We start from the raw sequence: 20,696 nt of genomic DNA, 5'->3' as shown, positions 1-20,696 counted from the left end.
GCAAACATATTTCCAAAAAGGGACACGGTGGTGCTGTGGGTTAAACCGCTGAGCTGCTGAGCTTGCTGATCGGAAGGTCGGCGGTTCGAATCCACGTGACGGGGTGAGCTCCCGTTGCTAGTCCCAGCTCCTGCCAACCTAGCAGTTCGAAAACATGCAAATGTGAGTAGATTAATAGGTACCACTTTGGTGGGCAGGTAACGGCATTCCATGTAGTCATACCAGCCACATGACCATGGAAGTGTCTACGGACAAACGCCGGCTCTTCGGCTTTGAAACGGAGATGAGCACCACCCCCTAGAGTCGGACACGACTGGACTTAATGTCAAGGGAAACCTTTACCTTTACTAAACATATTTACAGGCTATCAGTGACAGCTGCTTAACTCTCTACATGCCTACACAGAAAGGAAACTGAAACTAAAACAAGTCCAGGCAAGTTCTTCCCCCCAGGTGCAAAAATTAACATCCGAAAAGAGGACAATTAAATTCAACCTCTTCACCAGGCCAGAATGATTAGTTACCATAGTAACCTTAATCTGTAGTAGAAAACATATTAACACTCCCTTTTTATACTACAGAATAAGATGCAAACCAATTTGCTTTGTTAACTCTTTGTGTCTTTCCATTCACAATATTTTAACATTATCTCCCCTTTGGTTTAACAGAAAGCTACCATTCTTCTTCCTGTGTATTTCCAAACCTAGGTTATTTGTTACAGTTCCAAGGCTTTTTAATGTGAAATGGCTTTTCATGCAGGCTTCAAAATCAAGCCTTTGTTTTTCTGTTGGTGTGAACAGCAGCAAATCATCAACATAAATGCACAGATACATACAGCCTTGTTTGTCTTTCTTCATATATACACATGGATCTGCTTTTCCTTTTTCAAAACCAAAATTCTGCAGTTTTTCATCTAATTTTTGGTTCCAGGATCTAGCAGCTTGTTTTAACCCATAGATTGACTTCTGCAGTTCACAGACTAGATTCTCCCCTTTTTCATAGCCAGGGGGTTGCTGCATGTATAATTTGTGGTCTAAATCAACATAGAGAAATGCAGTTTGAATGTCATAGTGGTGAACTGACATTCTTTTCAGTGCAGCAACTTTTAACAGTAATCTAATTGATTCACCTTTAGTAACTGGTGCAAAAGTCTTGTCAAAGTCTAAATCTTTCCTTTGAGTGAACCCTTTTGCAACTGACCTTGCTTTATATTTTTGGATTTTGCCATCAGCATCCCTTTTCAGTTTGAAAACCCACCTACAACCTAGACAGCATTCATTGGGAGGTAGATTTACCAGTTTCCATGTTTTATTTTCTTTCAAGGATGCTAACTCCTGTTGCATGGCAGAATGCCAATTTTGTGCAATCTCAGGTGGTAAAGCATTCACTTGTTCTAAAGACTCAGGTTCTGTGAATATGTGAAAAGCCTTTACTGTTTCAGCCTGAAAACGTGATGGAGGAACACCTTTATTACTTCTCTGAGATCTGTGAGGTAATACAGGGCTTAAATTTTGACTCCTATCACTTTCCTGAGAAGCATCTGTCTCATCAGACAGATCTTCAGTTTGCTTTTCTGGTTTAATGTCCTCATCAGGCAAAAGATCACTATCAGCAAGTCCTTGCTGTTCTCTTGTGGTGGTCAGATCAACTGGAGAGCTAGAATTTAATCTCCCTCAGTTTTGTTCAGCAAAAGAAGCGCTTTTGCTAATTATTAATTTCTCTCCCATTATGAACCTGTAGCTCCTTTGGCTTTGTTCATAGCCAACAAAGATGGCTTTCTTTGTTGTGGGGCCTCCTTTCCTTCTCTGCTGTTTTGGAATATGAACCCAAGCAGTGCTACCAAACACTCTAAGATGGTTTACCTTTGGTTTCATACCATAAAACAAATGGAATGGAGTGTCCTGAATCACAGAGTTATACAATCTATTTTGTACATAACAGGCAGTAGATATTGCCTCTCCCCAATACTTAAAAGATAAATGGGAATCTTTAAGCATGCATTCCATTGCATTTTGCAAGGTTCTGCCCTTTCTTTCAGCAACACCATTTTGCTGAGGGGTGTAAGGGTTAGAAAGAATTTGTTCTATCCCCTTTTCCACTCTAGGAAACTTTTGAATTTGTGAGAAAGGTACTCTCCTCCTCTATCACATTGGAGTGCAGATACAGGCCTAGGGAATTTTCCATTTGCCCATGTCACAAAACCTTTAAATTTCTCAAATGCCTCATCTTTGTGTTTTAAGATGTAGATAAATGTGTATCTTGAGAAATCATCAGTGATGGTCATTGCATACTTTGCTTGTCCAAAACTTGGAGCAAAAGGACCAATAATGTCAGAGTGTACAATTTCCAAAGGTCTAGTTGTAACTCTGTCACTGTGCTTACTCACAGGAGCTTTTAGTGTTTTGCACTCTTTGCAAACTACACACCCTAAGTATTTCTCACAGGGTTTTATCTTTAGGTCAGCACACAGCTGTGGCATTTGTGCTATATACTTGAAATTAGCATGACCAAATCTCCTGTGCATCAGGTGTACACATTGGTCATGATATGGCGTGTTGCCAACTGCAGCCTTGCAGCTTGGCTTCCTTGCATTTTGCACAATGTACAAGGAGTCTTTTAATATACCAGTAGCACACAATTTTCCATGTTTACGTATCTCACAACCATTTTTCTTAAATGTTATGTTATACCCTGTTGCAGCCAATTGTGCCACAGATAAAAGGTTTGATTGTAAATTTGGCACATACAACACACCTTTTACAGTTTCTCCCAAGCAGGATAAATACAAGTCACCTTGTCTCATAATTTTGGTCACAGACCCATCAGCCAAAGATACACTTTGTCTTTCAGTTTAAGACAGTGACACAAAAGAGCTTTTACAATTACATAAATGACAATTGGCCCCAGAATCTAACACCCATACATCAGAATTACCCTTCTCAGCAACCTGTGCAATTTGGCTTGTCTGAAGAGCCTTCTTCTGTGTTGCCCTTGTGTTCTTCTTCTCTGTCTTTCTACTCTTGGGTCTCAAGGCACAGTCTTTCTGCAAATGTCCAGCTGAACCACAAGTGAAGCATCGCTGGCTGGCTAGTGCTGTGGCCTCAGCTTCCTTTCCCTTCTTTTCCCTTGTTTTCTGGTACTGCAGCTTTTCAGAAGAGATGGGGGGGATCTTTCCTCTCTCTTCTCCCATTCAACGAGTAAGTGCTGTGTAACATACGATGGGGTGAGGTCTGCTTCAGGCATAGCCTCCAGGGTACAAATTAGTGTGTCGCACATTTCATTCAGTGAGGACAGGAGGATATAGGATTTTGTGAGAGGTGTAAATTCCATTCCTCTCTCCTGCAACTCAACAAACAGCTGCTGAATATGATGCAGGTGCTCAGGAAGGCTATCTCCTTCTGCAAGGTAGGCTTTGTACAGCTTTTTTGTCAGGGTAACTTTACTTCCTGCTGTTGCCTTTACATACAAGTCTCTCAGAGCGTCCCAAAGTTGCTTTGCAGACTGCATACCTCGCACGTGGACTAGCTGATTGTCCTCAACTCCCAGGATAATGGTGGCTCTAGCCCACTCATCCTGTCTAAGCCATTCAGCACTGGGATTTTGGGGGGTCTGCTCACCAATTGGCAGCCAAAGATTCTCTCTGCAATGATACGTCTCCATCTTCAGGGCCCAATTCAAATAGTTGGTCTCTGATAGGTGCTCCAGAGGCATTGCTGAGGGCTGGGAGGTAGCCATGGCTTCTTTCTTCCTTTTGCAAGTCACCTCAGCTGGCTTCTTTGTGCTGTAGACTGGCAGTTGCTGGAAAATCTCCAGGTGGCTCCAAAGAAAACCTTCACAGGTCTTTGCTACCTGCCTTTAAATTGTGCATGAGGTATGGAGCTGATCTCTCTATTCTCTCTGGGGTTTTACTGGGCTGCTTACTGGGTTTACTGGGCTGCTTACTGGGCCCATAACCTGTTGACAGATTGCTAGGAAAGCCTTTGGCCCAGGAGAGATCAGAAAAGTCACACACCAGGCATTTCTATAAAAATAATTTTATTTACAGAAAGCAAACATATTTACAGGCTCTCATTGAGAGCTGCATAACTCTCTACATGCCTACACAGAAGGGAAACTGAAACTAAAACAAGTCCAGGCAAGTTCTTCCCCCCAGGTACAAAAATTAACATCCGAAAAGAGGACAATTAAATTGAACCTCTTCATCAGGCCAAAATGATTAGTTACCATAGTAACCTTAATCTGTAGTAGAAAACATATTAACAGAATCTGTTACTTGCTAATCACTAGTTAAATTATAAATACTTACATTTATCAATATCACAATATTTGGTTCTCAGAATGGCTTGGTTCTTCGAACCTAAGATATATTCCATAAAAGCAAACACTGAAAAGCACCAAAATAATATATGGCACCATTCTATCTCTGTCTGTCTGTCTATCTATCAAATTTATATCGCTGTCCATCTCACACAAAGTGATTCTGGGTGGCGTACAATAAAACCAACAATTAAAACATTTTACAAAATCATATTAAAACAATCAAACATAAATAAAAACAAGACTGTGAGGGGGGAATACAGTACATCAAGATGTTACATGTGACGCGACCAGCATGCAGGGCCCCTGTGACCAGGGGATTCCCCAGGCCTGTTGAAAAAAACATGTTTTAAGAGATTTCCAGAAGGTCACAAGGATTGGGGCTAACCTCACCTCATTTTTAATACTCAGTGTATAACAGTGAAACTAATAATCTAATCACATTTGCCTTTCTAAAATTTTCCCTGAAATAAAATCTTCATTCTAGCTAATTTTTATTTATTTATTTTTTAGCACCAAACTGTTCTTTCACACTAATAATTTAAGAACATATATGCAAATTAAGATTTTAAGGAATATGGGTTTGTAATGTTGAGAGATAAAGTACAATTTTGCCTCAGAATAGCATTAGCTTTGATGTATCTAAGGTCAAAAAACTATCAGCCGGTAGCAAGCTCACCAGCACAATAAATGGCATGACACTATTTTATAGAAATTTCAGCAGAAGTCTCAAAATTTATATTTTATATTTTAAAATATAAAATGCAATTTATATTTTAAAAACATTAGCATGCTGACACTTCACCACAGTACTGGAAATGCAATGAAGCAATATCAAGGTTGTATAATTAATATGGAAAAGTTGGGGTGGGGAAAATCATCAATACTGCCAGATGACTTCAGAAACCTGGTTTCAGAGCCTCAAAATTTGCCTGTATTACTTTTATAAATCAAATTATCTCTGGTCAATGTCCTTTCTGTCAGCAATTTGTGTCTGTCTACATAAGGAGGGTACTCTGGCAAAGTGTACTTCACCCCTTTCCCATTCCTCCCTTAACCACCCCCTGTTACTTTGAGAACAGAACACATCTCAACCTCTTCAACTTCATTTCATTTCTCAGCAGTCAGAAGCAGACCCTGCCTGCAATCTATCTAGAGAAAATTAAGGAAACCTTTTCCCATGCTTTTTTGCTATTGGCCATATGAATAGGTGAGGGGATTGGTGAACATAATTTAACCATTATCTGTAGTTGGAGCAAGAAAGGGGAAAGAATTGTTCTCTCTCCTGCCACCAATATATGGGCACAGTCTTGTTTTTTTATCTTCTTTGCTCCAAGGAGGTAAAAGCATCATCTACTGTATGGTTTTTTCCTGTTTCTCTATTAAAGTAGTCCATTAAAATAGGTACATGTGAAAATGTGAAAAACAAAATATATCATATATTGCAGACTGCAGGCATTGTTGCCACAGAATTTGGATCAAACTGATGCAGAATTTTGTTAGAGTGTATATCACACATATAGTAGTTGCCATTGGAATCTGGATGTATTACTGCATAGTATATTAGGTAGGAAAATAGAAGAAACTGAGTAACTATACAGATTTTTTGAGAAGGATTTAGATCTTTGTTGTTGTTGTTGTTCCTTTGTGCTTGACAAATATGGTCTAGATTTCTCCGAGAAAATACTGTTTCCTAACCTTTAAATTGCATAAAATGCTGCTTCTAGTATCTTCACTTACATAAAGCATATTCACACTGTCATGTCAGGTTTCAAAAGATATATTGGCTCCCACAATGGTTTCATATTAGTGTTAAAAACACTTTGAAATGTAAGTCGGTGAATAATTTTGAGGCCTATGATGTTTTTACAGAAGCTACCATGTGAGTGCAACTGGAGGTATTTTAAACACTGCATGATGTTGTTCTACAACCCATTTTAAACAGAAGAATTATCCCCCTTTTTAGTTTGGAAATGTCACCGCAGGAGACGGATTTACATCTAAACGTGTGTTTTCTCTTTTAGCACCAGCTTATGGTCTCTAACGGTTAAGAGTAGCTTTACATTTTTAATGTTTTGTTTTATTGTAAAGTGAGTTGGGATTAATTTGTATGGAGGACATTATAGAAGTTAACTCTGTATTGTGTTGTGTGATGACAAATTCAGTAATCTGTGGGCTTCCTATTGTTAATTAATTCATTTCACAGCTCACTAATTTTGTCAATGAACAGAAGCAACAGGTTCTTCTGAGAAGAGATACAGAGTTATACTCACATGCACGTACATGCAATTTCAGTGGAAGACAAAGTATTAAATGCATATATTTTATTCATTATGAATCTGATGCCTCAAACAAAACAGTGAATCATCCCTCAAGTTTTCTTCAAGTCTCTTTGCTGGGAATGATGTTGAGTATAAAGTATAGCCAGACCATCAGGACAAATTAAGCATTTTTCCAGCCCAGGAAGAGCTCTATGTACTGAAGAAGAATTTCATTCAATTTATTGTTTTAAAATAAAAACTTACACAAAGTTTAGAAACATCATTCAGAAAACCATTTGGGGAGCAAGTGAACCTGACAGATTTAATCCATCCCTAAACCCAACCGAGGGGTAATGGGTAAGGTCTTAAATGTTTCTATCCCCTCATACTAGGGGCAGTCCAGATCAGGTTACTTCTCTTGTTTTTCTTACTGAGAAAGAAAGGAATGTGAAATATGTAGCAACATGTACTTTTTGTAAGTACATAATTTAATCATCATGCCTTTGCATAGTAAGAAAACTGTATTATCATTTTCTTCTGTCATAAAGTGAGGTGGAAAGAGTATGCCTTGCTTTTCCTTGTCTGGCTGTGATGCAATTTCTGTGGGTCATTTTCACAGCATTGATTGTGTTCTCATTTCAGACAGATGCAGCTTTAATGTATGATGCTGTTCATGTGGTGTCAGTTGCTGTCCAGCAGTTTCCACAGATGACTGTCAGTTCATTACAATGTAATCGCCACAAACCATGGAGGTTTGGGACCCGCTTTATGAATCTAATTAAAGAGGTAAGTCAGAAGCAAGATATGCTCCATTCTTGGTTAGAAATTCAGCACATGCAGGGCCTTTGGCTTTGAGATGAGCACTCGAGACAGAGGCATACGTCTGCAAGCAGTTTGCACTGAAATTTTTACCCAGAAAGCCTAAGCAATGATATGCCTGATAAACTGAATAATAAATAAATAGCAGGAAATGTTTTGCTAAGAAGTATCATCCCTGTGCAGAGTAAAGAATTGTAGGAGTACAAAATATAACAGCTGTGTGCAGCAATTTGATGCCTGCCTATATTATTTTCATGCTAAATGTTTTCATGCTAATTTTTTTCAATGTACTCTGCCAATTTCTGAAAGGTCTACATTTTACTAAATGTTCTACATTTTATGAGCTTCAAATTGTACTTTATGTAAGCTTGTATTATAAGATGTTGAGTTCTAACATGGATACTTTCAAATAGTAGAATGGTAAGTGCTGATAATCTTTTAACATATAATAGTAATGGAATTGTCATGATGCTGTTTTCAGCACTGTGAGTTTAGTTTGTTCCAGGACTGAAAGCTATGGATTCAAATGAATCCCAAACTCAATATTATACAGGTAGTCCTTGTTTACCAACTGCCTCGTTTAGCAACCATTCAAGGTTATGACGGTGTAAAAAAAAAAGCGTTGCAACCAATCCTTGCTTTGCAATGGTGTGCATTTATGACCCCCACAGCATCCCATGGTCACATGATCGCCATTTGTATGCTTCACAACTGGCTTGCAGCAAGCAGAGTTAATAGAGAATTTAGAAGTAAAATTGTAAGTTGCAGTCACATGATATTTTGCTTAATGACCACAGTGATTCACTTAACAGTTGAAAGGGAAGGAAGGTCTTAAGCTTGTTGTGGTCATGTGATTTTCCACTTAGTGACCGTGGCACTTATTGATGGAGTTGCTGGTCCCAACTGTGGTCATTAAGTGATGACTACTTGTATTTTATAAGGCAATCTTGGCAAATAGGACAGAAGTATTGGAGTCTGCAATTTCTCAGGTTTAAAACAGGAATGGCTAGCTGTCTCTAGAAACTGAACAAGGATATCCTTCAATATTAAATCAAGGGCTTTTAATGTGGAGCCTTACCACTAATGTGGGTGTGGAAATTCTTCAAACTTGGCATTTTCTTATATGTGTGGCCAGCAGTTTATGTTGTTGCATTCCTCCCTCCCCCACATATTTTGACAGCTATCTATATTTCTGAAAGAAGCACTGAGCTTTAAAATGAGCTTGCAATGATCATAACTGTGCAAATATATATCATTCTAACACATTTCATAGGAAATGAGGTCTTTCAATAACATTTTGGTAGGGCATGGTTCTATTTCCATTTATTTGGAACTTTTGAGGAAGTTGGCTGCAGATATATTTAAATGCAAGTAATGGCTCCCCCCCCCCCCCAACTCATTACTATGATGCAGTTCTCACTTGCTTAATCTTGGTGATTTCTTATGGAATGGCTATGGGAGAGTTTCTGTATGTTAAGCCCTGATTTTTCCTCTTTTTCTTGCTGCAGGAACAGTGGGAGGTAGAATCCAATTGGATGTTTTTGTTAGTGAAAGTAATTTCTGTGGGTGCAATGACAAGAGGCAATTACTTTTTTCTTATGAACACTTTGAAGGGAGTAAAAAAAATATCTACTTGAACTAGCAGAAAACTACAGGCACAGTGCTGGATTCTACCTAGGGCAAAACTCATATTTTTAATTTTCCCTAGTAAAAGATGAATATTAGAGAGTAATATTATGAGTGTATTTTCTGAGAATAGTATTGAATGCAATAAGGACAAAGTGATAAGATGTGTTATTATAAAACTCATAACTGGAGATATACTGAGAGACAGCAACAGAGAACAAAAATCCCTATATCCTAAATAAGGAAATAATGAAAATATTTCAAATAGCAGTCTTTTTTCATCCTAGTCAAGAAGCCCTACGTGTAGTATGTAGTGGGAGAAGGAATGGAAAAGTATTAAAGTATTGTATGCAGAGATTAAAGAAAAGTTGGTTTAATTATCAGGAGAATGCCAGAAATCCAAAAAGTGGATATGACTTTTTATATATTGGCTATAAGGAAAATGATTTAAATTTAATGAATAATTAATATTTCCATTTTGGCAGTCATTAATTTATTCATTTCTCTCTCTTTCTCTTACTGCTTACATATGATTTTTTTTTCTTATTTTCCTAGGCTCACTGGGAAGGTCTCACTGGCAGGATAACTTTCAACAAAACCAATGGTTTAAGGACAGATTTTGACTTAGATGTCATTAGTCTTAAAGAGGAAGGTCTTGAAAAGGTACTTAAGTTACTTCCTCACAGCTGATAATACTTTAAAAGAATAATACTGTATTTCTAGTTTCTCTTTATGAATTTTTCTTTAAAAATTACTGGATCTAATGTACACAGTTGTATTTATTTATTTGTTTGTTTGTTTGTTAAACAAATTTATAAGCCCGCCCACATGGTTACTATGGGCAGCTTACAGAATTAATTATCTGTTTATAAGGTATTTTGAAAAGAATTAGCTATGATGGCTAGTTCTTTTCTTTAAAGTTGCATATAGAAAACTATGGCTGTCATTACATTGAAACAAACCTTGTATAATAATATCAAAGTAATGAAAGCTGTAATGGTATGTGGGAATGACCTTGGGAGACAGGAGCCACAGGCTAGACAATGGTCAGAAAAGTGGCAGTTGAGCCCGCAGTAGGAATGGGGGTGGTGGTGGCAAATGTCTCAGAAAGGACCCTCCCTACTTTCTTGGACTGCAAAGGCAAAGGAGGGAGACATGTTCTATCAGACTTGCAAGATTCTGTTAATATGAAATGACAATAAAGATAATGCTAGTACTCCTGGGTGTGCTACTTGTCTGGACTACCTCAAAGGGCTGACAGAAGCTATGCAGTTATACAACAGTCAGTCCTTTGAGATATGACTAGGCAAAGCAGGGATTCCAGGAATGCTCTTTATTGTGGTAGGGTAAATAGCAGACTCCTTAAAGTTGGTCAGTGTTTCTATCTGCCCCATCTTATACCAAACAAAATCAAGGTCGAGACATTTCAAGTTTATTGCTCACTTTTTCCTTTTTCTCAGGACTGAGTAATCTTTTCTGAAAGGTCCCCCTTAACAGTTTGTTCATTCCTTTCCTAGTCCCAAGAACAGGTCTCTATTCCTTCATGATAACCATCTGCATATATTAATTCTGTAAGTTCAAAAGGATTTGCATACCACTCTTGTAACTTTAAAAATTCTTAACTCTCCTAAAGATTAAAGAGGCAATATCAATATTGGTGAGCAACTTCCACTGTTTACAATTTTTATGCACAAAGTACAGATTTCCCTCACTTTATATGAATTTGCTATTATGCGATTGATCATTATTGTCTAAGAATTTGCTTTAGGCAAAAACAACAACAACAAAAGCTCCCCCTCCCACCCCCACAAGTGGTATTATGCAATCTGGGCCAGCATAGCCAATTGTGCCAAAGGTCTGGAAACATGCCAAGGCATCTTCCTGCCAAAACCCCTTTTCTGTCTTTGCTTCAAATCTTGTATCCAGATGGAGTCACAGGATTTAGACCAATTGGAACAGATACAGAGAAGGGCAGTGAGGATGATCAGGGGATAATAAAGTTGCTGGGAATATTTAGCTGTGAGAAGAGAAAATTGAAGGGGGATATGATACAGCATGATATTAGGTGACCTCTAAGGTTCCTTCCAACTCTGTGAATCTATGATTCTTCAAATTATGCCATCTATAGAGTAAGATTAACGCTTGTTCTCCACACTTGCAGGGGTGCTTAATTAATATTCTTGTACTGAGCAGAGGGCTTGATTTAAAGGGTTTCTGGCTCTATGATTCTATTTGTCAGGTGAAGCTTTCCTGAAAGTGTTTATCATTTGGAGCCACAAACGTTCTTAAATTTATTGCAACTTATTTCTGATCAGTTGAGTTGGTTAAGGTTTACTAAATATTATTTAGTTGACTGCCAATACCTTTCTTTTAGAGCAGCTTTAGAATTAAAATATTTATGCTGAGCAAGTTAATTGCAAAAAGATGTGGTGTTAAAGATAATATTTTCTGGAGAAACATAACTACTGGTTAAAACCAGCATCAATGCATTATAATCCCATTACAGCATATGGCATAATATGTTGGAATTGTTCATATATGTTTTAGGGTACTATAAGAAATAATGTGTAAGAAACATGGTTGCCAGGCAGTTAAATACAGTTAAAAATTAAGCCCATATCCGGCCAGAGTCGCTGGGAGTTGGGTGGCATATAAATTTAATTAATTTAATTAATTAAATTAACTATGAAGGGATAACTCTGTTGATTCACAGTGCAATTGTAGTAAATTCTAAATAGTATCCCTGATGACTATAGACAAAAAAAATGACTGGGTATAAGATTTTAAACTATCAGTGTTATATAAATGTTGCATTTTATATATTATTATTAAACATGTACTGACTTATACACTAGGGAACTAGTAGTCTTAATCTTGATTTTGTATAGTTCTAACTTAGTGTAATGTATGGAGCTGGCCATTTATAAACACAGGTCTTGAGAATGTACTGATTTGCCTATGTATGCTTGAGTTTGTGTCTATGTGTATGTAAAAAAAGCCATTTGAGATTTAATTAAACATTATTAAGCAATCCACAAGTTAGTGCAATATGTAAACCAGGCAATCTCTCCTTCTGGAAGCCAGTTTTGCCTCCCAACCAACTTGCTAATCCAATAGTGAAAGGAATCTGTTGAGGAGAGAGTGGCTGTGAGATTTGCTATATATTACTTTTTGTGGTTGGAACAAGACCATAGCCACCATCTTCAACTTCTTCCCTAAAATGACTTTTCTTCAAAATAGGTTTCAGAAGAGAACCTCAAACTAACCATTCCAACAGAAACTGAGGGAATGTTGCTATAATTCAGTCAAAGCTTTTCAACTGGCTGTATTCTATTAAAGTTACCAGCAGAAATTGGATTTCCAGGATTCAGAATGAATTTGTTTAATTCTGCCAATTTGGTGTCAGAATCCAAGTGAAAACCTAATTTGGCCAAATTGTTTCTGAAGCAATATATTGAATTCTAAAACAAAAGTACCTGTGTGTGGAATACTGGTATTTGAGACATTCTTCTTCAAATATTTGTACTACCTTTAACTGGCTAACTGCTGAATGATTTGGAATAGCAGCCACAAATACATTAGTTTTCTTTAGAACAGTGGATAATTGTGATTGAAAAGAAGGGAGTTGGAGTGAGTTTCCACTTCATAAATTTTTTCTGACTTGGGAGGGAGGAATGCAGTTGACATGTCAAAATGTAATCTATGAGAGCCAGATACAGGATATTTTTACATGAATGTGTGTGTATGTGAAGTTTCATAGTATTAGGACTAGAAAGGAATGGATCTGTTTACAGTGATATATAACTTATGTGTGGGGAATATATATTTACGAAGCTGTTTTATTTATATTTATATTCATTCTTTAGAGGACAGAATTTAAATGGAAAATTAAGCACTCAACATTCTATACATCATTTTTATTCCAAATGTCACACTTTGCTCGACATATTTTGAAATTCAGTGAATCACTTTTTAGGCCAGCTGCTGCTAATAGAATGATAGCTGAAATTGCACCTTAGGAGAATAGGAGACAGTGTTTGCAGTTTTAACTTTGCCTTCTTATTGCTGTCTTCTAGTGGATGAAAAATAACTCATGCATGATATATTAATTCTTTTCCTGTTTTATAGATTGGAACCTGGGATCCTGCAAGTGGCCTTAATATGACTGAGAATCAAAAAGGAAAACCAGCAAACATAACTGATTCCCTTTCTAATCGTTCCTTAACTGTAACCACCATTTTGGTAAGTTATCCTCCATGCAATTAGATTTTAGAAGTTCAGCTGTAGTTGAAAACTACAGAAAGACACAGTGCATAAAATAATAATTACCAGTATTTGTATGTCATAGTTATTTAGCAATTACTGATTAATGAATAAGCTGAAATATCTCATTAACTATGGGATTTTACCCTCATCTATGAAGATAGCAATTCATTTTACTTTCAGTGCTAACATTCTTGTGATTTCTCAACATTTTTATATTTAGATAGAATCTGCTATGCTAGATTTGGGGAAAGAGTTTCAGTGGCAGAGTATATAATTTTTAGATTCAATTCAATATTAATTTATCAAAGAATTTTTTTCCAAAAGCAGTAGTGATTCTTTCAGTCTTCTCCTTCAATTTTTTCTAGATTTAGTTTCAAATTTAAATCATAAAAGAAACATACCTGTCTAGAATAATTCCTCAAATGTAGAAAGAATGAAATTTAAAACTTTTTTTAAGTTTAACCTCAAAACTTTTATTTCATCTAATAGTGATATGCAATAAACTTTAAATCTGAAATTTTATTTATTTTTTTCCCTACCACATTTGAGGACTCAGTATCCCAGTTAGAGTTCAAGATTTGTTTCAAGCTTGAAATAGCTGTCATATGTTTGAAATGGGTTGGTCGGGTCATCGTGGAAATGTTTCAAGTTTCAAATGGAGTGCCTAAACCAAAAAAAGCTATTTCATGCTCAAATAATCTCATTTTTTATTGAAACACATCAAAATTGAAACATTTTACACACACCCTTTAGACTGTGTTTATTAACTATTATATTTTTATTTGTCCTTGAGGCAGGAGTAAGTAATATGACATGACTGTTTGGAAACAGTGCATTTTATTCTAATATAAATAAGTAATATTTTACATGAATCTATTACACATAAATATTGTGTGATTAAGGGCACACTGGGAAAATAGAAAAAGCAACAATGTTTTGCTTGCCAGATTTCTACCATAACCACAAATCACTTCTTAAACCAAACAGCACTTCATTTTTATGCAGTGTTAAAAACAGAAAGAAAACATCTAAACTTGTAATAGAAGTGCAAAATTTTACATTTTAAGTTATAATCATGATTGTGGAAACCTTGGAAATGCTAGAATTCCAGATACATGCATGTTTAATTCTCTGCATATAATTTTCCAGAACTACAAGCTTCATTTTAATTAATTTTGCTTTATACTTTATCTTATTATCATTATCCTTCTGGCACATAGCCATACAAAGTACTTGCAAATACTTCAAAATCAGGTAATCCTGCACAAATGCCAGAATAATTCAATGTTGTGAAACTCAGCTAATAACACTATTCTAATTCTGTGTTTTGTAAATGTTTTTTTTTCCTTTAAAAATAATTGTTCATGGATTTGTTTTAAAAACAAATTTGTTATTCCTACAATTTAAATTCTGAACTGAGCAATTTTTCTCCTATCTCATCCAAAATTGTAGGAACCATTTGCAGAACAGGATAGATTCCATATCAAAATGTTTTAATTATTTTTTTGTCTGCTTTAATTTGTGGTCAAAGGGAAGAATTTTTTGAACAGTGTGGTGCAAGTAGCTCCATGTTTGTGGTAAATAATTTTTAAAATATAAGCTTTTTTTTTTTTTTTAATGGGACTTACTTCTAAGGATGCATGTTTAGGGACTGGCTTGCAAACAATTTGAGTTCTACATTGCCTTAAATTGCCCTTCATCATCCTGATGTCCTCCAAATATGTTGAACTGTATCTCCCATGCTTCCCAATCAGCATCTGATAGCTATCATTTTGGATATAAAATAAAATTTAGTTCAGTGCAGCACAGACACTAGTGTTGGGGAAAGTCTGCTATTGCTGTTATTCATTTATTTCTGTTCTTAAATCTACAAAGTGAATGTCATTCATCTATGAAATACGCATCTCCATACTCTCCAAAATTCTTCCTTTACTACAGTGAAAGTCTAACAAGAAGAAATGATTGTGAATTTTTCACCAAACTTTTTTTTTAATGTGTAACCAATGAAAGAAGTGGGAATTCAGGTTTATTAGTATGCACACTGCTCACAGTAGGTGGAAACATCTGGCAAGGCTTCTCTAGGCCTGGAAGCTAAGCAGAGTTGGTTTACTATCTGATTGGGACATTGCCAGGGAGAACCAGGGCAAGAGGCTAGAGTGGGAAGTTGAAGAATACCCTGAAAAAAGGAAAAGAAGAAATTTGTGGCATGCAGTTGTTAGAAATACTGTGTGGATGTTTTCCTGAAGTTACAGGGTGACAAGCTTAACTTGAAGGAGACATTACTTACTGTGAACAATAAAACAGATTGGATTTTTATTGAGCCATTCATCCTGTTTATATTCTGAAGAGCAACAGGTTCAGAAGACCACCTTAAAGACTGGCAGGTTGGTTACAGCATATGTCTACATGGCTGCAATGCAGAAATGCTTAACTGCTTTTCATCATATATCTTATGATAAAGCTCCATAGGTAATTGTTTGTTTTCTTTTGGTACTTTGCAACACAGCAAAGTAATAAGATGGAGGCTTGTGTGATGAAATCTGAGGAAAAATTCTGGTTCCATATAATGATTTTCAACTGTTGCCTGACTGTTGGTAGCTTCACTTTAATAGTCTTCACTGAGTAGCATACAACCACCTTATAGAACAGCTGCTTATTTTTCATTTCAAAGTTCTTTCTGTTTCAGAAATATGTTAGCAACAGACCTCAGTGCTGTGCAATCTATATCTCTAGAAGAAATCCCTCAAGAATGACTGCGATAAAACAAATTTAAGTTTGCTTAAGAAAATACTCACTATGTTTATCATTATAATCTTCTCATCCTATCCTGAGAAGTAACAAAAAAAAAACCCCTAAGAAATATACAGTGTTTATTCTTGTCTGGGGTTACAATTTCTGTCCTAAACTGTTTGATGGAAATAGCAGCATATATTGTGAGGAGGAACATGCCAGCAGCAGAAGGAAGAACCTCATAGAAGCTGGCAACAGTATAGGAGGCAGAATAGCTGCCTATCGATGGTGATCATGTGTGGCGTTAAGGTGTGGGACTAGAAGCAGGAAATCCCAGGTTTTAATCCTCCCTTAGGCATGAAAGCCAACTGGGTGACTGTGGGCCAGTCACTCTCTTTCCTATATGGAAAGTTGAAAAACATATTTCTACCACCCACACTGGACTAGCATGTTAGATGACAGTTCATAACCTTTAGTGACAAAAGCCAGTTTGGTGTAGTAGTTAAGGCATCAGGCTAGAAACTGGGAGACTGTGAGTTCTAGTCCTGCAATAGGCACAAAGCCAGCTGGTTGACTTTGGGCCAGTCACTCTCTTCTCAGCCCTAGGAAGCAGGCAATGGCAAACCACTTATGAAAAACCTTGCCAAAGAAACTGCAGGGACTAGTCCAGGCAGCCATCAGGAGTCAAGACTGACATGAAGGCACCAAAAAACAAAAACCTTCAGTAAAGAGGCATTCATCCTATAGTGGATTGATTGTGGCTGATAATAATGATCTATATTATCTATACCTATCTATATCAGAGGTTGCTTGTTAGATACTAGTAGAATATATCATTTTTAATAACATGGAGGTGTCCCCATACTAACTTGAAGGAAGCATAAAAAGATTTGGCTGTAGGTTTGTGATTATAATAAAATGATAATAAGCTGGGCATAACACAAGAATTGTGTGCCTTTGAAAAGGCTGTAAACATTACTGTCTTACTGGACCACTCCTTTGCCTGGTTGCTGACTGAACATGCATCTTCTGATGTCTGGGAAATGATTCCACACCCATCTCATGACTATAGAAAGCATAATTAGGGATCTTGTACTCTTTACAAAGGCCCAGCAGCACATCTCTCAGAGATGGTTCAGATGATGTGTTTTCTGAGGGCTTGGGATCTCTTCTGGCTGAGTCTTGAGGAATTCCAGATCTTCTTCAGAAGAAAAATATTCCAGGTATAGGGACTAAACAGGAAAGAAATCACATATTGTCCATTTTCACTATCAAGTTTCATTCTGCTTCTTGCTACTTTAGTTTGCAAATATTTTTAGAACTCCTTATGAACAGTCATACCAAAATTCATACACATTTTTATGGACATTTGTCATTTTTTAAACCTTTTTAGTCAATGTATTAGGTGCATCCTTTCATTAGAAATATGCGTTTTTCTTTGCCTTTCCTGAAATGTATACGATTCCTTAAAACTGGGATAAGAGCAAACATTGCATATCATTTCCCTTTTGAATGCAAGCTGGATATGCTTTCTATTAAAATATGCTTCTCCTATTTAAAACCTGTGGTAACCTTATAGGTAACCTTGATGGCTTGAAATGCTATCAGCTTTGTATTCTCATTTTCTTAGGACAGAACATTTAGCAGTTTTTCTGGAATAGGTTCTGGGACTCTAATAACTTATTCAAGAAAATTGGTCAGGCATACCCTTCCAAGTGTCTTGCAAGATGATGCTGTCAAGGTAATGCATGCTATATGCCAGCAAATTTGGAAAACACAAGAATGGCCATCAGATTGGAAAAAATCAACTTATATCCCCATACCAAAAAAGGGAAACACTAAAGAATGTTCAAACTATCGAACAGTGGCACTCATTTCACATGCCAGTAAGGTAATGCTCAAGATCCTGCAAGGTAGACTTCAGCAGTTCATGGAGCGAGAATTGCCAGATGTACAAGCTGGGTTTAGAAAAGGCAGAGGAACTAGGGACCAAATTGCCAATATCCGCTGGATAATGGAAAAAGCCAGGGAGTTTCAGAAAAACATCTATTTCTGTTTTCTTGACTATTCTAAAGCCTTTGACTGTGTGGACCATAACAAATTGTGGCAAGTTCTTAGTGGTATGGGGATACCAAGTCATCTTGTCTGCCTCCTGAAGAATCTGTATAACGACCAAGTAGCAACAGTAAGAACAGACCACGGAACAACGGACTGGTTTAAGATTGGGAAAGGAGTACGGCAGGGCTGTATACTCTCACCCTACCTATTCAACTTGTACGCAGAACACATCATGCGACAAGCTGGCCTTGAGGAATCCAAGGCTGGAGTTAAAATCGCTGGAAGAAACATTAACAATCTCAGATATGCAGATGATACCACTTTGATGGCTGAAAGTGAAGAGGAACTGAGAAGCCTTATGATGAAGGTGAAAGAAGAAAGTGCAAAAGCTGGCTTGCAGCTAAACCTCAAAAAAACCAAGATTATGGCAACCAGCTTGATTGATAACTGGCAAATAGAGGGAGAAAATGTAGAAGCAGTGAAAGACTTTGTCTTCCTAGGTGCAAAGATTACTGCAGATGCTGACTGCAGTCAGGAAATCAGAAGACGCTTAATCCTTGGGAGAAGAGCAATGACAAATCTCGATAAAATAGTTAAGAGCAGAGACATCACACTGACAACAAAGGCCCGCATAGTTAAAGCAATGGTGTTCCCTGTAGTAACATATGGCTGTGAGAGCTGGACCATAAGGAAGGCTGAGCGAAGGAAAATCGATGCTTTTGAACTGTGGTGTTGGAGGAAAATTCTGAGAGTGCCTTGGACTGCAAGAAGATCAAACCAGTCCATCCTCCAGGAAATAAAGCCAGACTGCTCACTTGAGGGAATGATATTAAAGGCAAAACTGAAATACTTTGGCCACATAATGAGAAGACAGGACAGCCTGGAGAAGATGCTGATGCTAGGGAGAGTGGAAGGCAAAAGGAAGAGGGGCCGACCAAGGGCAAGATGGATAGATGATATTCTAGAGGTGACGGACTCGTCCCTGGGGGAGCTGGGGGTGTTGACGACCGACAGGAAGGTCTGGCGTGGGCTGGTCCATGAAGTCACGAAGAGTCGGAAGCGACTAAACGAATAAACAACAACAACACCCTTCCAAGTGAGCTAATCTTGGATTGTGTCTAGTCTCTGTGGAACTCTGCTGGGCTACACTATCAGTACGTGCTGACATGATGAACAAGTCTAAATAATTTTCTTTGCTGCAACTCTGGAAGGTGTTGGAGTATGAAACTTTCCTAGCATATTATCTCCTCTCAAAAACATAATCTTTGCCCTGGCACGGACATATTATCTGGTATTGTATTGTATTGCATTGCATTGCATTGCATTGCATTGCATTGCATTGCATTGCATTGCATTGCATTGCATTGCATTGCATTGCATTGCATTGCATTCTCTTGCAACTTTTTAAGAATTTTGAATTCTTTATACTGAAATGATTCCCTCCTCCCCTCATGTATTCCTGTTGGATGTATAGGCTTATGTTATTAGTATTAGAGATCAGTGGGATTTAAAGCTCATGAGCAATGTTAGTCTGAAACTCTAGCAAGAGAAGCCACAAAAAAGAGCTAGACAATGTTGTTCTTTCCACAGCTCCAGTTTGCAAATTACTAAAGCTCAGAGTCTGACTGTTTGTATTATTCGCTGACTAGAGACTTATAAAGGACAGCAAACCTTGGATGCTATAAGACAAATATATGTGTATCTCTTAGTTGGCGCAGTGGCTTGCCTATCACAGCAATCTACTTCTCAGAGTAAGAGCCAGCTGTTGTGAAGGAAGCTGGAAAGAGAGTTTCATTGACCTATCTATTTTTATTCCTCCCAGTGCAAATCTAGCTAGAAATCAGTTGGCATTTTATCTTGGTGTGTTTTGGCAACTGTCCTCCCATTATGGGAGTAGGTTTACTGTATTGGTCCACTATCCTCTATAATTTGTTAACATAACTCTACAGCAGATACAGTTGCTGGCCATTTTTATTGGAATGAGAGTGATTTTCCATCGTTCCATCTGCTTATTTTCAAGAAACAGGTCCTAGAATATTAGCAAAAAAATGTATTTATTTTATATTGTGAATCCCTATCTCATAATTGCCAATGTTCTGTCAGTTGTTGGACATGTTTGCAATTCCATGCATTATTTAGTGGGCTAGGCATCTTCACAGACTAGCAGGTTTAGTGTGATTTTAGAAAGCAGTCACAACTGGAGATTCAGAGAGAGCTATTATTAGCGCCAAGTGATTCTCAAACCTGTTTGCAACTTTGGTGTACCTCTAGCTCACCCCAGTCCACACCAGGAAATAATGAAACATACTGACCAGTGGAAGCAGTGTGTGTGTGTGTGTGTGTGTGAAATGAAGAGTTTGTAGCTGGATTGTAATAATTATAACTAGTACTTTAAGAGAAGAGTCAATCACCATATTTAGCCTGATTCTTAATTTTGATATCATAGAAAAAAAGGAAGCTGATTTATAGCAAGTCATACTGTATCTGTACTAGCCTTTCAGTATCTCTCCAGGGTTTATGACAGGTCTTTTTAAGCCCTACCTGGAGCTGAAGCTGGAATATTTTATCTGGATAGTGTGTGCACTACCATTGAGTTACAACTGAATGGAGCTTAGTTGTG

General features: G+C 37.3%; 1 protein-coding gene across 2 annotated transcripts in view; it reads left to right on the top strand.

The window, feature by feature from the left end:
* GRIK2 (glutamate ionotropic receptor kainate type subunit 2) overlaps positions 1-20,696 on the top strand; it is a 527,196-nt gene that overhangs the window by 298,534 nt on the left and 207,966 nt on the right. For both annotated transcript variants that reach the window (XM_063311694.1, XM_063311703.1), the window contains exons 7-9: positions 7,220-7,363; positions 9,578-9,685; positions 13,151-13,264. In XM_063311694.1, the coding sequence (XP_063167764.1) occupies positions 7,220-7,363; positions 9,578-9,685; positions 13,151-13,264 (366 nt within the window). The remainder of the gene's footprint in view (positions 1-7,219; positions 7,364-9,577; positions 9,686-13,150; positions 13,265-20,696) is intronic.

The sequence above is a fragment of the Candoia aspera genome, chromosome 1 (genome assembly GCF_035149785.1).
Source record: "Candoia aspera isolate rCanAsp1 chromosome 1, rCanAsp1.hap2, whole genome shotgun sequence".
Classification (NCBI taxonomy): domain Eukaryota; kingdom Metazoa; phylum Chordata; class Lepidosauria; order Squamata; family Boidae; genus Candoia; species Candoia aspera.
Note: the sequence above shows the minus strand (reverse complement) of the source record. Positions and strands in the feature narration are given on the sequence as shown.